This window comes from Trachypithecus francoisi, unplaced genomic scaffold (genome assembly GCF_009764315.1).
Source record: "Trachypithecus francoisi isolate TF-2019V2 unplaced genomic scaffold, Tfra_2.0 Lachesis_group4, whole genome shotgun sequence".
Lineage (NCBI taxonomy): Eukaryota > Metazoa > Chordata > Mammalia > Primates > Cercopithecidae > Trachypithecus > Trachypithecus francoisi.
The window spans coordinates 52,430,395-52,453,011 of NW_022681469.1; the positions used below are offsets into that span (position 1 = coordinate 52,430,395).

General features: G+C 38.4%; 2 protein-coding genes across 8 annotated transcripts in view; both read right to left on the reverse strand.

Moving 5' to 3' along the window:
• HBP1 (HMG-box transcription factor 1) overlaps positions 1–2,204 on the reverse strand; it is a 33,816-nt gene extending 31,612 nt beyond the window's left edge. For 2 of the 6 annotated variants that reach the window (XM_033195065.1, XM_033195066.1), the window contains exon 1: positions 1,632–2,204. Coding sequence is in view for 1 of the 6 variants with exons in the window: in XM_033195064.1 (XP_033050955.1) it covers positions 1,790–1,804 (15 nt within the window). In the remaining 5 variants the exon portion in view is untranslated. Of the gene's footprint in view, positions 1–682; positions 1,067–1,631 lie in introns of those variants that run through there. The other 4 variants (XM_033195070.1, XM_033195068.1, XM_033195064.1 and 1 more) reach the window with 3 other exon arrangements.
• Positions 2,205–8,869: 6,665 nt separating this feature from the next.
• The window catches only part of PRKAR2B (protein kinase cAMP-dependent type II regulatory subunit beta), a 110,936-nt gene continuing 97,188 nt past the window's right edge, over positions 8,870–22,617 (reverse strand). For both annotated transcript variants that reach the window (XM_033195088.1, XM_033195087.1), the window contains 5 exons: positions 18,452–18,553; positions 16,230–16,304; positions 12,461–12,526; positions 12,186–12,324; positions 8,870–9,855 (listed from right to left, as the gene is read on the reverse strand). In XM_033195088.1, coding sequence (XP_033050979.1) covers positions 9,722–9,855; positions 12,186–12,324; positions 12,461–12,526; positions 16,230–16,304; positions 18,452–18,553 — 516 coding nt within the window. In that variant the 3' untranslated portion in view covers positions 8,870–9,721. The remainder of the gene's footprint in view (positions 9,856–12,185; positions 12,325–12,460; positions 12,527–16,229; positions 16,305–18,451; positions 18,554–22,617) is intronic.

Here is a 22,617-nt window from a genome sequence, read left to right on the forward strand (position 1 = left end):
AGGTGGGCAATCCTGGAATAATGTACCCTTTTAACTAGGGTATGTAGTTAGGAGTTTCAGAAGAAAGAGGAAAGGTTTTCGAGACAGAAAACATAAGTGGGTTTACAAAACTAAGATGAAACCAGAAAGTGAAATCAAAACTTCACTCTATAATTGATCCGTCGAGTTAGCACAAACAATATTTTGTTTTAAAGTGGTTAAATGGTTCCTCAAAAGTATAACATAACCCAAAAACTTTAAGGAGTGGATTTAATTCTCAGTGTAACTCAAACTTCCTTGAAACTTTGTCAACTACTGTCTACCTAGCAATAACTGAGTTTAACCAAGGAAACTGAACAGATGACCGACTCTACCACTCATTTGCAAGATAAAATAACAACAAAAAAAAAACTACAAGACATACATTGCAGATTTAGATCACTGTTAAATGACCAGAAAAGTATTTGCAAATGTTAAAATTATTCTAATTCTCAAAAAGTACCTTTAATTTCAAAACCACTATTAGCAGTGGTTATGGCTATTTAGAAAGAAGTAGTATTAATAAATCTAAAGCCTCCATCTGAGCTGTTAGTAGGGCTCCATCGCTTCCCAGTATGTATAACTCCTTTTCTAAGCCTCCTCTCGTCCTGGCATCAATGGCAACGTGAGCCAGAAACAGAACAAACAGAAACTTGAGTATTACCTCGCTGTCAGTGCTCCTTCTAAAAACGACAGTAGCTGATAACTCCCTAAGTATGAACTCTGGAGTGCGGAGTGCACAGCGGAGAGTGAAATACCCTAGAGAGCACGCAGCATTTAAAGCTACAAAAACCTGGCTGTTGACTTCGCCTGGCTTGTTTTGTTGTTTCAATCAGCCTGCGGCGGCAGCATAGGTTGAAAGGCGGAGGCTGGAATCGCCTGCCAAGCCTCCTCTTTGGGTCACACAGAGCAGCGCCTCTCGATTCACGCCAAGTCCATCCCCCACCCTCTTTCGCCATTCATCGCGTCCCCCTCCCTTCCCCCCATCATGTGACCGCAGCCCGGACTCCGGGCTTGTTTTTCCCCTCGGCTCTGCCCCAGCGCGCAGGCGCCTGGGAGCCCATTCATTCGAACTGCGTAACAATGAGCCCCGGGGCCCAGCGGCTCCGCGGGCTCCCCGGCTCCGCAGGAGCCCCCTTCGGTCCAGAAGAAGGCGGCGCCTTACTGGAGTCCCCCACCTCAGGCCGGCCCCCTACCCCGGCCAAGCTCCGACCCTCCGCCCACAAGCCGGGAGTTGAAGTCAAACTTTCCTGGGCAGCCCCGGCGCCGCGTCGGCCCCTTCCCCCGCCCTGGCCCGCCCCATCTCCACACCCGGCCCGGCCACCCACCGCGCTACCCGACCCAGAGTGTCGCCCTCCCGCTGCCTCCTCCCGGCTCCCGCCCGAGACCCCCTAGCGCCGCCGTCCCGAAGCCCAGGTGAGGTGAGCTCGCGGGAGACGCTGGTCCGGTGGGCTCGCCGCGGACACCAATCGAACGGTTAACTACCCCCACTCCAAGGGCAACCCTCCGAGGAGGAGGAACGAGGACCCGAGCCCTTCCGGCTGCCCGATCCCCCGCGCTCCTGCCCCTCCCTTCCCCACCCCCACCTCTTCCCGAACTGAAAGACAACAAACCTGCCGCGAAGTGCCGGCAGCCCAGGCGCGGGCCGCCCCGGCCACGACAACACCACCAGCAGCTCTCGTACCCCCTCTCCGACCGACGTCGGCCTCCCCCGCGCGGGTTACTGCTCCCGCCGCCGCTCTTACTCCTCAACCGAAACTTTCCTACTTACCAAACCCGTCGCCATTACCAAGTCTTTCAAGCTTCGTCTTCCCCCGCCCCTCAACCCCCTAGGGGTTGAGCCCCCGCCCAGCTCTTTCGCCCTCTTATTGGACTGCAGAACTGCCATTCGGTTGTTCCCCTTTCCCATTGGGTGGTACCGTGGTCCGTCTCGGGGGCGGGCGTGTATTGACTTTTGTGTTGTGTTTACTGGAGAAGATGGCGTGTCAATCACAAGAGTAAGTGCTTTGGATTGGACTACTGCCGAGACTCCGGGGAGCTGAGCCAAACTTTGTCCCCGAAATGGATTGTGGGTTCGTAGTCTCAAGCCTTGGTCCTTGGCTGTGGGAGGCTGCTGGCCGGGGAAGAGCTGGACTACATATCCCAGAGGCGCTCGCACAGCGCAGTCTTGATAGTAAACAAGAGTCACAGGGACACGTGTATCAGCTCGTTTGTTTTGGTGTCTGGGACAAAAGGGAGGGGGCGGAGGAAGGGAGTGTTTTAAAGCTTGGGCCTCTTCTCTTCCTCCGGGCCTCTGCTAACACTTAGAGCGGCCCAAACCTCTTGCAGTACCCAATCCGGGCCATAAACAGCCCGAGTTGCTCGCTGCTCACGAGTTTGGCAGGAGGCCAGGGTATTGTTTTAGTGCGAGGGGAAGGAGATGACTGCACCAGCGGAAGTACTGCAGGCTTGCGAGGGACTTGGTCACCAACAAATCACGGTCCCAGGCACGAAGGGGCCGAAAGTGATGCTGGGGGCTCCACTGGCAGTGGGAAGAACTAAAAGTCCTTTCTCCTGTGCCTTGCCTCACCACTCCCAGGACAGCAACTTGAGATTGCCTTGTCATCTCTGTTCAGTTCACCTAAGATTTGTTGAGCGCCAGCTAAGTGCCAGGAAGAGTGAGGCTGGGGAATGGACTGTGAGCAAGCGAGAAATTCGGGGTCTAGAGAATTTACAAAGCGGGGGTGGGGGCGGGGGCGGGCGTTTACGAAATTGAGGCAAGTTAAGGCTGTATTTTCCATATTGATTAGTATGCTTGTTGGTTAACGTAATACAGAGGGGCATAATGTATGACGTAAACTGGATTTAATTTGTGAATCATTATCGGTAAGTTTCTCTGAGTTTTGTTAAACCTCTTCTCCTTCTAGACGTTTTCTCATTGATGAAAGAAACTGTCTTTCCACTTCATTTCCACTAGGAGTTCCTCAAGTTACGAATTCTCTGACTTACCAGAGACGCTTCCCGGCTTTATAGTTACCTTCACTTTAAACATGGCTGTCCATTCAGTCGGCTGCATCTAGTCAATAATTGGTGTCTTTACCATTCACATTACAAAGGCATGATTAAGCTTTTCCCCTCTTTGAACCTTTAGCGTTTAATCATTTAAATTGTGCTTTAGATTTTATAACTTTAGATCACATGTATGCTTAGTAAGATGAGGAAAACCTACATTAGTAAGAAATCTGTAAAAGCAAACTTGGACAGAGCCAGAAATCACAGCTAGTTATTTCTTTAAAACCTCCTGCATTTCTTGGATTTTTAAATATACCTGAAAGCCGCGTAACAAATCAAGAAATCCAAAATAACCCCGCATATGTTGAAATCGAGTTTAAAATTCTTGAGGATTCCTCATTTGAATCCCTGAAGTGAAATTATGGATAAAGTAGTCCTCCCATGTGATCAAATATTTTACTTTCTATGTTCACAAATAGTAATAAAACATTCTATTTTTTATTAAAATAATTCAGAGGAGAGCCAACAGAATGCTTAATTCTTTCCCTGAGGAAAAAGGATAGGATTTGAATTTACCATCTTTCAGAAATTATTAGTGACTCAAAGAAATGAATGTCTCAGCTACTTTTTATGGTTTTCTTCCTTTTTTTTTTTAAAAAAAGAAAACAATGGAGGGTCATCGTGTACTACAATTGACAAAAAAGAAAAATCTGTGAAGTTCACCTAATTATTTAAAATTGTTTTGAGATATTTATGTCTAACTCCTTCTAGGAAACTAAAAAGCTTTTCTCTTAAAAAAAAAAAAAAAAAAAAGCTGGCAAGAGATTGAGATACTGCTTTACCCCCTCCAGTACACAGACTATGAGATCTGCTTTCAGCTAAACCTTATTTTTAAAAGTTAAACTATTTTAAAGTTTTTACCAAAAGCCTTAGTGGTGATATTATTTTATTGGGGAACACTGGAAATGGGAAAAAAAATTCAACTTTAGATCCAGATATTGTACAATATATTACAAATAATAATTTATCCTTTAATAGCTCTGTAAAGCCTTTTCCATTCATTCAGAAACATTTAGTTCCATTTTTTTTTACCATGGTGCCAATTATTGAGAATAAAAAGACAGAAAACATTTTTTGCATACTTTTTCTCATTTTTGTCCAAGTCTTTAATATGAGTTAAATTTAGATAGTTTAGTCACAACTGATTAAATACTAGTATTAGAATTCGCTATACCTTTAAGTGGACAATGAGTCCAATCTTCTGACTTCCCTGGGGGGCTAAATGACCACATTAGTACCTTATGTGTATTTGACAGGGACCTCATCATTTATTGAGTGACCAATAAAACTAGCCAACTTATAAGCCAGAACAAAGATCAAAGTACAAAACTAGTAAGATCTCCTTGGAAATTTTTACATGTTCAAATTATACTCTCAGACTAAAACAGATATAATCACAGTTTTTAACTATCCTTAAGATGTTTCCATGATAAAATTGACATTAAAAAATCAGTTTCTTTAAATAACACCTCTTCTTGATTGGTACAGTCACAATACCTATACACATGTATACACATAAAATGTATGCAAAAATATGTCAAGAAACTGTCAAATCAAAATGTCTTTCCAGCAGTTTGTGAAGTTACTTCTGGTATCTTAAATATCAAGTTCTAATTTGTTAGAGATAGTAAAAAACAAACAGAAGAAAAAAAACCGATAAATCCTATTTAGGAGTGAAATAATGTATTTCCCTGATTCCACCATATTTGACACACCAATGACTGCTTTGTTGAACTAAAGAGAAGTTGAAGTTCATGCATTGCTTGATATTGAAAATAATCACTTTGAATTGTCAAAAGGTAAACAAATGAAATCACATGAACAAGTACTAGAGAAATTAAACACATGTATGATCTAAGTACTTCTCAAAGTTTTCAGATAGCATCTTGCAAATTTAAACCATAAAAAAAAGACAAACCACAATTACTTTTGCACCAACCTAATTAACACTTCAACTCCTTCAAGTTATACAGTATATATAAGTCACAAAAATGTTGAGGATATTTAAGTTCAGCTTTAAAGAGCAATTATGAGAAAATAGATTTGCCAAAGATGTCTTTATAGTGTGTACCTTTCTTAAAATATTACTTGGCTTTTAAAAAATGTCATTTGTATATACTTCAAGAATATAGTCATTATGTAAAGGAAGTACACTTGTATTAAATGTCAGCCCTTGGCCTAAGAGAGGTGATGAAGTTTCAGGGATGCAGAGTTTATTCTCTTGTTCCTCAGCAAGATCTAGGAAGGTTTCCAGTTAGGACCAAGATGGAAACCAGTTATCAATAGTAACTTAAGATTTTAACTGGTCATATTTCCTGTTCATAAACTCATTCAAGGGTCTACTTTGTAACCTTTTTTCCAAGTTAAATAGAAAATATTTAGGGTTTCATGTCTGGGTTGTTACAGTCAAAAGCCACAGAAAACTCTCCCTTGTACCTGAAGAAAAGGTCATTTTCTGTTTTCCTGTGACAGTAAAAAATGCATTTATATGCTATAATGAATCAGTTATAATTGGTGCTGACAAAACATGATTTAATGTATATACATTTTGTATTAGCATTTTTTTATATGTGGAAAAATGATGAGACTCAGGCTATGGTTAAATCAAAATCTGGGAAAACCACCTCTTTGGTAGGTAGCATTCATTTTTGTGATGTAGACATTACCTCCCTATCAGATACCACCACATCTTCCTATATATGCGATACTTACTTCTTCAGGATTTTCTGGGCAATTTTAGATTTATAAATTTGGAGCATAAAAAGGTAAAGAAAGACCCAGATCTGTCAGTCAAATCAAAAGTTTTCCTCTCAAAATAATCTTATTCTCTGCATTGGAAACTACATACCAATTTATATGCCAGGCTCATTAACATTATTTGGGAAAATATATGAGGCCATGAATTGGATGAGGAATCAATACATCTCAATTTTCCACGAGTTCTGCCATCAACTCACAAAGTAAATGACTTTAGTGAAGTCACTGATTGTCCCTAGGTATACACATTGAACAACTCTATAGTCTATTCAGTCTATCCAGTTTTGCTGCCTTTAAAAGTATTCTAGAACAGGTAAGATTGTCTCAACTCATTCCAATTTTTCCTTTTTGTCAAAATTCTTTCTGATACCTGGCATCAGGCTGTACCAAACACTAAATTTTAGAAGATAGCATTCCTTATACTCTATTTCTCTTAGGTAGTAATTTTTTTTTTTTAATAGAATCCCCTGTTCAGCAATTTAACAAAGCTCTGCCTTAATCCACATGTATGACTCACCTCTCTAGGCCTACACAGTATTAATTTTCCTTGAGAATGCCAAAGGTCATCTCATCCTTGTTACAATGTTTTTTGAGAAAGGAAAAATTCTATCAATATCTTTAAAGGTGCTTTGGAAAGGGAAAGAACACAGCATGTTTTTAAATCTTGCGTTTCAATAAAATCCAAAGTCCCTTGCTTCATGCCGTTTCACTTGAATAATTTTTAAGCTTTTTTGTTTGTTTGCGTTATAGATGGAGTCTCGCTCTGTCAGCAGGCTGGAGTGCAGCGGCACAATCGCGGCTCACTCCAACTTCCACCTCCCGGGTTTAAGCAATTCTCCTGCCTCAGCCTCCCGAGTAGCTGGGACTACAGGCACATGCCACCATGCCCAGCTAATTTTTGTATTTTTAGTAGAGATGGGGTTTCACTATATTGGCCAGCATGGTCTCGATCTCTTGACCTCATGATCCTCCCGCCTAAGCCTCCCCAAAGTGCTGGGATTGCAGGCATGAGCTACCGTGCCCGGCCTTTTTAAGCATTTTAAATGGCATTTAGCCAGAGTTTATAATACTAATCCTAATGGTAACACACATACATTCACCTAAGTTGTGTCACAGGTAATGTATATGTTAAAATATCTGCACTAATCCCTAGTTCATATGGATATGCAGAAAACAAACACACACACACACACACACACACATCTTTCTTTAAAACAAGGGAAAGCACCGTCACTCTTGGGGAAAAAGTCCTCACCCCTTTCCTTAGCCTCACATGATACACAGGAGGCTCTGTCCTTGAATGGTCAACGGAGAATTCTCACATAGTAAGGAGCGTTGATTAGTAATTAAATAATGACATCCACAAGTCAAACTTGAGCTGTTTTAATTAGATACTTTTACACAAACTCCTAGTTAGCCAGATTTATTTGGTTATTCTAAATGGCCAAATAAATCTGTAACACACCACAATTATTTCTCCCACACATGACGAATAGCTAATAATTTTAAAAACCTATTGCCATACAGAACCATACTTTCTTACTATGTTATGCCCTGGGGGTTAGCTTCCACATGCCACATTTCTATCATGCTTTTCAATGAATTATGCATTATGCAAGTCAGAAAAGTTTAAAGAAACAAGCAAAAAAGTATGAAAAACAGTAATTCATGTATTTTATTATAAAAGTGTGCTTTATTATAAGGAAAATTTAAATATAACCAACAATACTGAAAATAATGTAAGTGGCATTTATAGCCTTGGTCAAAGTTCTTTATTAAACAGGCATTTGCTGTTCCATGAATAGTTAACAATTAGTTTATGCAACAAAATAGATAACTTGAAAAAGTGAGTAAGAATACAGAATGATGAACCAGGAATCTGGAGTTCTTTTGTGTTTTTTCTTGTTTAACAGACATGGCTTTTAAAATAAAATCTGAAATATAAAACAAGTCATCTTCATGTAGCGAGCTCTCTTTTCCTACAAGAAGGTTTTGCAAAAATGTTAAACAGTGTTCTAAAAATGTGGCTGAAGTTATACTTTACATACTTTAACTTCCTATATATACATTATCCAATTAACATTCTAACCACATTTTCATATACAAGTGGGACCATAAACATTCTCTAATAAGACTACACTAGCACAGAGTTATTTTACCCATGTATATATATTCATTTGAAACCTGTTTCCCAAAATGAAATCGCTCATTTAAAAGCAAACAACTGGTTAGAATTAATGTCTCTAGATACTGGGTCATGGGGCCTAGAAATCATGTAAGAGTATATTGCTTTGGTTGAATATAATTAAATTCATCTTATCTGGCAGCATACTGAGTATATCAGTGAACAATGAAAATCTAGTACATCTGAGTTAATCCTGCACTAATTTCAACTATGAGTGTACATTAAAGCAATGGCAAGGCCTAATGGTATATATGGTAAGGGCAGATACTCATTTTGTGTTTATATAGGGTTATGCTCATAAAAATTTGTTTCTATTACTATAGAGGATGTTTCTAAGAATTAAAAACAGAAAACATACCATACTGGCTGCTGATCAATGAGACTGTGGGTTGGCAACCATCCTAAGGAAGAACAGAAACCCAAGGGAACAGATGTCTACAAAGGACTGTATTGTGTAGGCCTAGTGAAGAACAAAGAAATAAACTGTGGGCATGCTGATAAGGATCCCAAATTATTTTTAGGACAGGAGAGATTTTTTAGGTGTAAGATCTTAAAGCATACAAAACATGTCAGATCTTAAGTTTAAATCACTTTTTTTAAAAAAACTTTGTGACATTAAATGTCAAGATCAAATTTTTTTTTTTTTTTGGAGATGGAGTCTCACTCTGTCGCCCAGGCTGAAGTGCAGTGGCGCGATCTCAGCTCACTGCAAGCTCCGCCTCCCAGGTTCATGCCATTCTCCTGCCTCAGCCTCCCGAGTAGCTGGGACTACAAGCGCCCGCCACCATGCCCGGCTAATTATTTTGTATTTTTAGTAGAGATGGGGTTTCACTGTGTTAGCCAGGATGGTCTCAATCTCCTGACCTCATGATCCGCCCGCCTCGGCCTCCCAAAGTGCTGGGATTACAGGCGTGAGCCACGGCGCCCGGCCCAAATTTTTAAAGATATAGAACATGGAGAATTGCAAAATAAAAAGAGGAAGCAGATATATGCTTGATAAGGGAAAAATGCGTTAATGATCTCTCATCTAAAAGACTCTTTTCCTTATTATCATAATGACTAAACTGCCTGTCCATAAACCCACTGGAATATGTAGGTTACTGACATTATGCCAACTAAGTCAAAATGTACTTTATTGCAAAAATATAAAAAGTTTCAAAATTGCATATGATATTTTATACCATTTCACCAACAGGCCAAGGCCAGCACATAACTTAACAAGCTAGAAAACTTTAAAACAAAAATGATTAAAATTTTACTGTGTATAACGAGTTATAAAAAAAAAAATGTGATGCCATGCTATGTAGCATGTTTAATTGCCAAGTACCCTCTTACATGGGGATAGTCACTAATATCTCAGTCTGAATAAGTAAAACACATATAGCCTATGATAACATCCTTTAATTATCTTCTTAAACACAGATACTTTCTATATATTACAATCATTTTAATAAACCTTTCGGTCATAATTTTGTGGAGTACAAAGTCATTTTATCAGTATGTTGATTTTTTTCTGAACTACTCTTTAGGAAGTGATGTTAAAGCCTATTGACTATTAAATCACTACTGTTTATTGATACGTTGTAAATGTAAAAAAAGGAAAAAACCTGAAATCACAGAAAATGCTTGGCATCTACACAAACACATTCTCAGTGGACTAACCACTACTGTGTAATTTTGTCACTATAGGTCTTGCTCCATACTTTTGCTTCATGCAGTGGGTTCAACAATATCCATGTTTGTTCCAAACAGGGCAACTAATTGTTCTTCATAGGTAGCGATGTTCCTTTTCATAATTTCCATGCAAGGTCCCAGAAGCCTTTCAAATGCTTGCACATCCATTGCTAAGAAAAGAGAAGATTTTTTTTAATAACATTCTTTGCAAATCTGCAGAATTTCTAAGTCATTTATAATATCCATTCCATACATATCAATAATGCAATGATATTTTAGGTAAATACTATAAAATACAAGAAAAAGCATAATGATAAAAATGTTCCACTTGAAAAAGGAAGCAGCCAGGGCCACACTCTGCAGTCCCTTGGCAATATGATGAGCAATGCTAAGTTGGTGGGAGGTTCCTGGTCCAAGCTGAGAAAAGAATGAGGGACTATCATGGAAAGACCTTAGAATTTTAAAAAATAAATGTGCTGTCTCCACCTTAGCAATGTGTACTCCTCAAAAAGGTGGCACAGGAGTGTTTTCTATCCTGTGTTCCCTTCTCAGGGTTTAAAATGCCATGTTGTGAAGGCCAAGTGTTAACTTTTGTAATTTTTGCTCCCCATACTATTGTCTATGCAATCCAAAAATGGCAGCTGACATAATGCTTTTGTTTACTTCTGTAAGTACATGCTAGAAATCACTTTGCTTGCCTGTCTCCTGGATCTTAAAACTGGATTTATAATATATAGATAGAAAATATGATCATACTTTATATATAAAAGTACAAATTAAAATGTATCTTCTTTGCCTTTTAAATTAGCAAAGATAAAAAAAGGCAATGTTGACAAGAATAGGGTGAATGGGCATTATGGCACTGCTAGTAGCATGTAAATTAGTACAAATAAAAGTAATCTGGCCGGGCGCGGTGGCTCAAGCCTGTAATCCCAGCACTTTGGGAGGCCGAGACGGGCGGATCATGAGGTCAGGAGATCGAGACCCTCCTGGCTAACACGGTGAAACCCCGTCTCTACTAAAAATACAAAAACTAGCCGGGCGAGGTGGCGGGCGCCTGTAGTCCCAGCTACTCGGGAGGCTGAGGCAGGAGAATGGCGTAAACCCGGGAGGCGGAGCTTGCAGTGAGCTGAGATCCGGCCACTGCACTCCAGCCAGGGTGACAGAGCAAGACTCCGCCTCAAAAAAAAAAAAAAAAAAAGTAATCTGGCAAATATGTGTCAGAAGTTAATTTTTTAAAAGCCCACTCCTGAAAACCATTTCTAAGGAAAACTCCTATAATACAGAAAAGCCTTCTATGCACAAAAAAATTGCTCCCCACCAAAACGTTGGAGCCAAAACCTTCAAAGTATTTACCAGTGAGGAATGATTAATTTATCATGTATATTTACCTAAAAGAATTTTAAAATTTAGTGTAACAAAATAAGAACATTCCTAAGCATACTGAACTTTAAAAGTTGTTTGGAAAACTGTTTAACAACTGGAAGCCCACACAAATAAAAAGGACAAGAAGAAATTATAATAGCAAAAATCACTGAGTGGCGGTGGTATGTTTTTTCCTACATTTTCTGTATCTCAGGTTTTCTTTGATGTGAATATAATAATCTATTATTGAAAAAAATTAACAGAATTTCATTCACCTCACCTTTACTCTTTCTAATAGCTCTACTTAGGGAAATTACCTGTCAGTTTTTAATTGTCTTCTCTTCGGTCCAAATTTAACACTTGATTAATATTATACTTATTTAAAACCTTTTAAAGAATGACTTCTCTAAGAAGTTAATTCTAAGGATCCTTGCAAGTCTTAAAAACATTAAAACTAAGTTTATTCTATTGAATTATGGATGAAAAGCACAGAGAGGGTAATTACTGTGGGATCAATTTTCTTAAAATATTCTCCATATTGCCACCTCCTGAACTATATTTTCTTATCAAAGTGATTTTTCAGATATACAATCTCAGATATATACAGGTGTCTGCACCTGAAGATGGCATTTCTGCCAAGCTACTCTGGTAAAATAGTAATAACGACTGAACAGTGAAGAACATTTGACTGTGCTTTGACAAACGTGAACCTTTGTTTGTAGAACCAGTACTCTAATGAGTAAGGATTCTCACAACATCTCAGCATTCCCCGCAGATCTTAATAATGGACTTTATAAAAATAGTACCTTAGCCTTCTCTTTTGAGGAACATAGCACATGTTGCTTATTTGAGAGATTCCATATAAAACGTGGTACTTGGAATTCTTATTTTAATGACAAATATGAGATGTTATTTCATATATACACAAAAGAGCAAAATGTATCTGGATGTAAAAATTTCAAAGAAAAAATGGCTTCCACAAATTAATTTTATAAGGCAATGAGTCCTAATCTTGTTACCTTTTGTGGGGACCACAAAATCTGTGACCCCAATGAAATGATTCATTCAACATGAATACATAAAATGCAGGCATAAGTTCAACCAGGAGAAGCACGCCCACTGTTGCAATCCCTACCTAAACATTTGACAGTCCCGATGGCATGCGCAGAAGCTGCTCGAGGTTTGTTAGTTACCAGGGCAAGCTCTCCAAAGTACTGTCCTCGCGAACATCGAGCGATTTCTACTGCACCATTCTCTTCCACTTCTGATTTACCCTGACAAGGCAATTAAAAAGATGAGCTCTTCCTCGGCTTATGAAAAATAAAATTAACCTCAGTCTAAACATCAAAAAGTAAATCTGTTGTGTTCCTTGCTAACAGTATGTGGGCTTTGAGGACTTACAATGCTTACCTTTCTTTTCATAGTAATTTTCACTTCTCCAGATTCTACAATGAAAAAAGAATCAGCCGAATCTCCCTATCAGAATAAATAACAAAAATAGACGGTGAAAATGCAAATTAACTGACAACAATCTTGTTACCTTTCATATCCCTAAAATTGATCCAACCCCAAAGTACAGATATTGACCTGAAAAGTGAAATCCTATGGGAACAGGCTATCTCGGTTTCTAAATCAAGAGGTTTTTTTTTTTTTTGAGACAGAGTCTCGCTCTGTCGCCCAGGCTGAAGCAAGCTCCATCTCGGGTTCACACCATTCTCCTGCCTCAGCTTCCCAAGTAGCTGAGACTACGGGCACCCACCACCACACTCGGCTACTTTATTTGTATTTTTAGTAGAGACGGTGGGTTTCACCATGTTAGCCAGGATGGTCTCAATCTCGTGACCTCGTGATCTGCCCGCCTCGGCCTCCCAAAGTGCTGAGATTACAGGCGTGAGCCACCGCGCCCGGCCCTAAATCAAGAGGTTTTCATGAACAATTATGTAGTAATGATTTCATTTGTAAAATTATTTGAAATAATACTTTTTTTCCCCCTGAGATGGAGTCTTGCTCTGTCACCCAGGCTGGAGTGCAGTGGTGTAATCTCGGCTCACTGCAGCCTCCACCTCCTGGATTTGGGTGACTCTCCTGCCTCACCCTCCCAAGTAGCTGGGATGACAAGCGTGTGCTACCACACCCAGCTAATTTTTTTTTCCGTTTTTAAAAATTTTACTTTAAATTCCGGGATACATGTGCAGAACATGCAGGTTTGTTACACAGGTATAAATGTGCCGTGGCGGTTTGCTGTACCTATCAACCTGTCATTTGGTTTTAAGGCCAGCCCCGCATGAATTAGGTATCTGTCCTAATACTCTCCCTACCTTCACTCCCCACCCCATGACAGGCCACAGTGTGTGATGTTCCTCTCCCTGTTTCCACGTGTTCCCATTGTTCAGCTGCCACCTATGAGTGAGAACATTCGGTGTTTGGTTTTCTATTCCTGTGTTAAGTTTGCTGAGAATGATGGCTTCCATTTTCATGCATGTCCCTGCAAAGGACATGATCACATTCCTTTTTATGGCTGCACAGTATTCCATGGTGTATATGTACCACATTTTCTTTATCCAGCCTATCACTGATGGGCATTTGGGTTGGTTCCGTATCTTTGCTATTGTCAATAGTGCTGCAATAAACATACGTGTGCGTGTGTCTTTATAGCACAATGATTTATATTCCTTTGGGTATATACCCAGTAATGGGATTTGTGGGTCAAATGGTATTTCTGCCATCAAAAAGTGGGCTAAGGATATGAACAGACACTTCTCAAAAGAAGACATTTATGTGGCCAAAAAACATATGAAAAAAAGCTCAACATCACTGATCATTAGAGAAATGCAAATCAAAACCATAATGAGATACCATCTCACACCAGTCAGAATGGCAATTATTAAAAAAATCAATCAACAATAGATGCTAGTGAGGCTGTGAAGAAATAGGAATGCTTTTGCACTGTTGGTGGGAATGCAGATTGGTTCAACCATTTTGCAGGACAGTGTGGCAATTCCTCAGGGATCTAGAACCCATATTTATTTATTTGTATTTTTATTAGAGATGGGGTTTCACCATGTTGGTCAGGTTGGTCTCGAACTCCTGACCTCGATGTGATTCACCTGCCTCAGCCTCCCAAAGTGCCGGGATTACAGGCGTGAGCCACTGTGCTTGGCCCTGAAATAATATATTCTCTACCGCCGTATTTCTGCTAAAAACCAAGAAAATGTGACAAATAACACTGGGGTAAGAATTTCACCCAAATTTCAGCCTAGATAACAGCATACATAGTTGGAAATGGCAACACTGCTGTGTATGCCAGCAGCATCCCCTTAGTTGGCAGAAACATATCTGCGGATCCTGAGCTCCTTAGGAAGTGCCAAGACGTGCACCCTGCATCATCCTAACATTGCAAGCATTGGTGTGGTGACCCAAGATAACCTGTCAACTTGCAAAGAGCAGAAAGCACCCAGATGGAGCCGGAAGCAGCAGATGTTGGCCTTGACATTTTCACTACAGTCAACTGAGGACCAAACTCTGACATGCTAGCCTACTGACATTCCATTTCAAGGCTTTGGAAAGACTTCTAAAAGAGAAGTGTTGCTATTTCTAGCCATTTATCTCTTCTATCTTGTTTCTGTTTCTTAATGAACTCTGCCCTGACCTCCAGTGATGCAGTCTGAATTAAACAATACAATATGGAAGATAATAATACAGACACTGACTTTTCTAAGCCTCTGGAGAAATTTAAAGCTTCTGGAGAAATTTAAAATATTTCAAAACTCTTTAATACAAATTCAAGAAGTTTAGCATCTGATTCTATCACAAAAATAAATGTTGAATTTAGATTTTTAGAATATAGTGTATATATATGTATATTTATAAATGCTTAAAAGACAACAAATATGTAAAAATATCCTTAATAAACCCTAAGTATAGCATATGTCCTTTCCCTTATTTTTATATCAAGTTTTCATAACAGCTTCATATTAAGTTTTCGAGTGTTCTGAATCATAATAAGGCTATTAACTGCTGAGTAATTTTTAACTATTTTTAAAGCATGCCCTAAGAACTGATGAAAACTGAATACGGTCTGTGAATTATGCCAATGTCATTTTCCTAGTTTTGATACTGTTATTAATAGTGATGCAAGATGCATTAGAAGAAACTGGGTGAAGAGTACACGGGACCTCTCAAAACTATTTTTGCGACTTCCTGTGAATCTATAATTATTTCAAAATAAAAACCTTTAAAAATCATTTAAAACATGCTCTTTGCTTTGTTATTTACCAATTTATATAGTAGAACTTTAACCTTGTTTGACTCCATTTCTTCCCAATCCCTGACTGCTCTAACACACACACACACACACACACACACAGCAATGGGAGAGGCGTGCTGACTGAAAGATTTACTTATGTATTTGTCTTCTAAAACAATTATCTTTTTCTCAATCTCAAAGACCTTGAATCTTGTTTCCCATATAAAGGAAGAGACTGCATTTCAGATAAAGAGCACAAAATAGTATAAGGCTGTGATACAAAAATTACAGTATCTATTAAAAATCCATTGTAATCATTTGCTCAGTGCTTCAAAAATATAACTAGGAAACAAGGTACTACCATCTGCATGCCTCACCTGTGAACAGTCTTCACAAATTCTACTTTTAGTAGCCCTACTCCAACCCAGGTATCTAATATTATTGGTTCCAGCTGGGATCCTAGAAAAGTATTAGGGATTAAATAACATGTTGACCCACATGTAGTGCTTGGAAGCCAAAACAGTATATGTTGCAGTGTGTTCCCTTCTTGGTGACTTTTATCAAGGAGCAGCCTCAGGAAGTTTCATCATGAAATGATCATGCAAAACTCTACAGAATTTTCCAGTGTTCTTTCTGGGTCCTCATTAATGTCATGGAATATTCACCTGTTTTTTCCTCTTATAAATGACTACAGTGATGCAGAAAATCATTTGATGGTTTAATACATATTCATTAAGAGTTAATTACATAAAAATATTCAATAGCGTAATAACTATAAATGAAACCATTTTTAACAGGTCATTTGGTAGTAGTAATATTTATTTAACCCATCACTGCATACTAATTTTAGAAACATGAAAAGTTTATCAAGATCTACAACTACACAAACGTTTTGGAAAAGAACCCTAAACTGAATTACATTTCAAAATATACCTGAGCAATGATTTGTTCTCCATCGTTGTATACTTTGGTGCCTATCACATCTACTACTTTCAGGCGTTCAGAAAACTACAAAGAAAGACAATATTAAATAGAAACAAATTAACTGGGTAAGCTTATCTATTTAAGAAGTAAAAAACTGGTAGCTTATAGGACAAGTAAATCGAGCAGTGTGTGGGTTATGTGTTTGTTGTATTAATTATCAGTCAGCATTTTAAAATAAATTTTTCATAAAAATTGGATCTCCAGCTTCTCTTGAAAAATCAGCATCACATAACCCATATTTCCACATAGCAACAATAACACTATAGTGGGATAGCAGCTGTTTCTTTAATGAAATAACATGTTCTCCAGTCTGCCAAAGTCCCTTCCTGGCTTGGTTTTCTTCTCTGTGTTACCTGCCTAGCTTTGAAGGCACTGGATTTCCAATCCCTGACCTACTTTTATTTAAAGAAACATGCTGCTGGAAAAGATCAGCTGTCTACCACGCACTATGTGATGTGGACAAAATTTCTACCAGGCATAAGCTGATAATCCAACAGAGACATTCAAAAGGAGAAGCACTGCTGTTTTGACACTTGCCATTTTATAAGATGTTGTGGGTACATATATATGCCTGTCTTTAATTACTCTCAAAATATTTCAAATATGACAGTGAAATAGAAAAGCATTTAATTTAATGAAGTACGGAAAATGAAGCTGAATTTTTAGGGTAACAACAACCTATTCTCTCTCGTTAAGTCTCTACCTTCAAAGATAAAAACCTAAGAGCTGGTCTCATTGCGACGACATCTGGGCTAAGAAATGAAGGAGTCCTGCGGCCATGTAGGAAGGCATTCCAGACAGACGGCAAGTATGAAGACCCTGAAGTGGGTGTGGGACAGGTGTGTTTGAGAAGTGGCAAGAAGCTGATGTGTCTACAGAGAGATGATGAGTGTGGAGCAGTAGGAAATGAGGTTGGGGAAAATGGGCAGGGGAATGGGACAGACTGTGCAGAGCCTTAGAGGCCATGTGAGGAGGAGCTTAAACAGAGCAGGGCCACAACCAGGGATTTTAAAAGATTATTCTGCAATTAACTAGGCAAGAGGTGATGGTGGTTCAGATGAGTCATTGCTAACTCGAAGGTTTCTGGCCTGAGACACTGGAAGGATATGTTACCATCTGCGGGGAGAGAGAAAAGCAGTAGATTTGGGACATACTAGGTCTGAGATGTCTATTAGACATCTGAGAGGAGATCTTGTATTTGCAGTTGGATAAGTAAGTCTGACCTTCAAGGGAGGGGCCTTGCCCAGTGACACCAATTTTAAGAAGCATCAATATATGGACAGTACAGATGGTCCCTGACTTACAAATGCTCAATTAATGATTTTTCAACCTTACAGTTGTTTGAAAGCGATAGAAACTATACTTCTAATTTTGAGTTTCAATCTTCTCCCAGGCTAGTGATATGCAGTACAATGCTAGGCAGACAGCCACAACACCCAGCCAGCCTCACCACAGTGAGATGAACCCATGCTCTCCAGTGCACTGTGCTGCCAAGTGACTGTTCCCAACTATAGGCTGATGTGAGTGTCCTAAGCATGTTTCAGGTAGGCTAGGCTGAGCTAGAATGTTCCGTAGTTTACGTGTATTAAATACATTTTCTATTTATGATATTTTCAACTCACAATGGGTTTATTCATAAGGTAACCCCAGTGTAAGTCAAGGGACATCTGTATTTAAGGCCATGGGATCTGACATGTTCACCAAGTGAATAAGTGTATCCTGAAAAGAGAAGAGGCCAAGGACAGAGGCCTGGAATGGCAGTTTTAAGAGGAGAAGAAGGAAGAGGAATAAACAGCAAAGACAACTGAGAGGAAGAGGCCAGAGAGGACATTTTCTACCTAGAGAACGCCTGCCTGTAAAGTTACAACTAGTGACTCTTGCCTACATCTATGTGATTGTATGACGTCTGCTATTAGATAAAGACCACATATACGTGTGCTATAGATGTGGGGTAGGAATGCAATTATACAAAACTTTCAAATAACAAAACAAATGCAATTATAGATAGCAGAAGAAATGATGAGTTATAAAAACTAGCACTACCACTTAATCTTTTCAAATAAAAACATGGATTTTTTTTATTCAAGGAAATTTTTCTATAGAACTAAATATTCCTAGCAAAACAGAAACTTTTAAAGCAAAATAAAATGAAAGCGTAAACATACACTTACCTCCAAAGATTTAAGGAATGGCAGTGACTCAATAAAGCTTTCATACATTTTCCTCTTTTTGGCATTGTTTTTCACAATTATTCTCCTGAAGGTTACCCTGTCCTACAGGCAGAATATCAAATAAAAGACAGTTAAAAGGTAAATTTTATGGGGGAAAAGCTATACAAATAGTTTTATTTTATTCCCTACAAGAAGCAATGATTGAAGATTCTGAAATAAAAGATTAATATCATTATACTTTTAATGCAACTCATTTCATATTTTTATTTCATCAAGCACAAAATATAATACAGAACCACATAAAATACTGTTTTCATTTTTTTTTTTAAAGGAAGCATCTGTTTACTTTCATACATAACAGAAATCTGACCAACATGTTGGGCTCTGCCCACAAGGAGGTGCTATCACAGCATTTTTTAAAATGTATACTAGCACTGTGTTCTTTCACTCTGTGTTATGTACTCTATGTTCTTTTTCATATCCACATTATGTCAAAATTTTCTTTTTAAAAATGTAGAGGTATGCCCAAAGAAATGATAAATGCTTAAAGTGATGGCTACTCCATTTACCCTGATGTCATCATTATGCATTGTATGCTGTTATCAAAATAGCTTAGGTACCCTGTACATATATACACACACTATGTACCCATAAAAAATTTTTTTTAATTTTTTAATGTGAAGGCACAGAGAAATTACAACTTTGTTTTTGAGTAAGATCTAATTCCAGTATTTACCATGTTCACAGTCTAAAATGTTCCTGTTTATGTTTATACTACATGCCCTCAAAAATGCAGAACTCGGTTGAAGAACTAGTAAAAATTTTAAGGATACAGCTCAAAAAATTATTTTCCTAAAAATTTTATTTTAAACAATCTCTCATAAAATATTTTAATTCTTTAATAAAAGCCTCAATAATTATGTTAGCTTGGCATTCATTAATAAACAATTATACCATTTTAATAAAGTAAAAATTGGGATATATTATTTAATAAATTACTATGCAAACAATTTAATATTTTTTACTTTTTAATTTTTGTGGGTACATAGTAGGTGTATATTTATGGGGTACATGAGATGTTTTGATACAGGCATGCAACGTGAAATATGCAAATCATAGAGAATGGGGTATCCGCCCCCTCAAGCATTTATCCTTTGAGTTACAAACAATCCAATTACACTTATTTTAAAAATACACAATTTTATTATGTGCTACCAAATACTAGGTCTTATTCATTCTTTCTTATGCCACCATAGTAAGGCTGAATTTAAATGAACTAGTGCAATGGAGAAAAAGGCCAGTATAGATGAAAGTCTCTAGGTGCGAGATGGGCTGCAACTCAATGTTTCTATCACTCTAAAATCCCTCTGTTGAAATCCTGATCACCGAGGATAGTATTAGGTGGTAGAGTCTTTGGGAGATGGTTAGGTCATGAGGGTGGAGCCCTCATGAATCAGATTAATGTCCTTATAAAACAGATTCTAATGAGCTCCCTTGCCCCTTCCACCACGTGAGAACACAAGTAGAAGACGTTGTCTGTTAAACAGGAAAACAAGCCCTCCCCAGACCCGAATCTTCTGGTGCCTTGATCTTGGACTTCCCAGTGTCCAGACCATGAGATATAAATGTCTGTTGCTTAAGCCTCCCATTCTGTAACAGTTTGTCATAGCGGCCCAAAAGGACTAGGACACTAGTAAATTAAACATCTTGTTTCCCAATTTGGTATTGGCTGTAATTTGGACTTGTTTTACTCCTAATACTTTTTTTAAAAGAAAATTTTACAATAATTAGCACAAATATTGAAATTATTTCCAAGCCTGGCTCTGCATCAGAATAAGCTATAGTACTAAAAAAGATTTCTGAAACACCAGACTTGAATGTCTCAAGATCTCTGCATGTACGGCCCAATAATCTGTATTTCATAAATGCTCCCAAAGTGATTCTGATATATAATCAGGTTTGGAAATCAGGTATAACACCATTTTATGGACAGAGTTTACTGCAAAACAGAGAAGACTCAAAATAGCTTAATGGTTTAGAAACTAATCATAATCAGTTATATCTCTCAGAAAAAATTTACCATTAGTAACCTATCTCTTTACACCCAGTGTGACATATAAAGTCCAGAATTTCAAATACTTTCATCCTGAAGCCATTTCAACAATCCCCTTTCCAAATCATCAGTACAGTCACATAGATCATGTTACCCCTAAGGCTAACAGTGACCAAATATTATTTACAGAGTGAGGCTATACTGCTATGGACTTTTCTCTTGGGCTTTTTTTGCTTATCTTTACACTTACATTTATAAGGCAGACCTCCAGTCTGTTGACCTTAAAAGAAAAATTTCTTTTCTACTTGACTCTCCCTGAGAAGGAGTTATTATAGTCAGTCAAGTCGCCCTTAAAAAGCAGGCTTGAAATACTAAGTAATTATGTTAATTATCCTAACATTTTTAGAAAGCTATTATACATCAAGATGATCATCACAAACTGCCCACTTTTATAAAATTTAGTAACATGTATAGACAACTAAAAATCTCTGAAAATGCTTAATCCTTCTTAGGAACTTAAGTAGTACGTGGACTAGGAAATTCTGGGTCTTTTATACCCAATTAAGGTTTCTACAAGGGCTAAAAACTATCAGTATTCAAAAGAGGCCAACCTATAAAATCATTGATCTTATTCTGAAGATGTGCAAGGAGGCAATTTCCTCACTGTGTGACAATCTGAATCTGAATGGCAACCCCACTGGAATGACTACGTTTGAAAAGTAAACCTTCCTCAATAAAACAGGTCATGGCAGATGCTAGATTTATCCCACCACTTTAATGACAGGCAAACAAAACTGTTCTGATTTGGAGTTTTTTCTTTGCTGGTTCTGGGTATTCAAATCGCTGACAGTTCTTAAAACACTTCAGATGATGAGTTTCCTTCTCCCTGAGACAATTCAGCTTTTCTTCTAAACCTTAAAAAAGTGACTCATCACATTTTTAAATAAGTATATAGTAACTGGTTCTAATTAAAAGAAATGCAAAATGTCTTGTCTCTTTGATCAAGGGATATTTTTATCAGCTGAATCGACTTCAGAGTCAAATGCTGAACTGTGACTAAATGTGTGACTTCTGTAATGCTATATACAGTCGTCCTTGGAAATGAGATTGTTAACAAACTTCACATTTACTTCAACCTCTTCTCTTTCCACAAAAGGATTTGAGAGAAATAACCCAATAAATGCATGTCAAAACTAGTGGGTGAGCTATTTTCAACAATTTTAAAAGAAAATACATATATTGTAAACATTTCCCTAAATCGATGCTGTTTCAAGTTTGGCCTGACATCAGGCAGTACTGCCACCTCCTGGGAGCTGATGAGAAATGCAAAAATCACAGGCCTCACCCCAGAACCACTGAATCAGAATCCACATTTTAACTGGATTCCCAGGTGATTTGGAAGCACATTAAAGTTTGAGAATCACTACTTAAATACAATCTTCCAGAAGCAGCTTTAGCAGTGCCTAATAATTTGCATCCTATCATACGTGAAAATACTGCCTGAATATATCTTTAAACCAGCTTTTAAGTCTTGCAGGAATACCACATTAAGAAATATATTTAAAAGTACTAATGCCCAGGTCCCAGTGCTGAAGATTCTGATAAATTTGCCTGTGGTGGGGTCTAGGTAAAAGGATTTTTTAAAAATACTCCAGGTAATTCTGATGTGGGGCACATCAGCACAGCCACCAAGCATTTTTTCCCTACACATCTGCTTTTAAATGCAGAGCAGCTACCAATCAATTTATAGCACCAAGAGCATCCTTTTATACTGGTTTCTCAGACTCCAAATTTCTGATGCAGTAGGTCAGAATCAGTGGGTAGGGCCCCAGAATGGGCATTTCTAAAAAGTTCCCAAGTGATACAGCTGCCAGTGTTCATGGGACCACACTCTGGGAGCCACCAATTTATCAGATTATAATACTTACTTCAGAAAGCTATCTGAGAAAAAGTACTGAAGATTGTGTTTGTATGGCTGGTTATTTTCTAAGAGTGGGTAAGACAGGAGCATTCTGAATCTGAGTGTCTTTCCTGGGCCACCAGGTCCCAAGCTCCTGACTGGACTGGCGGAGTGGGGGCAATGACATGAGGATCTGAGTGCAGTCTTAGTGCC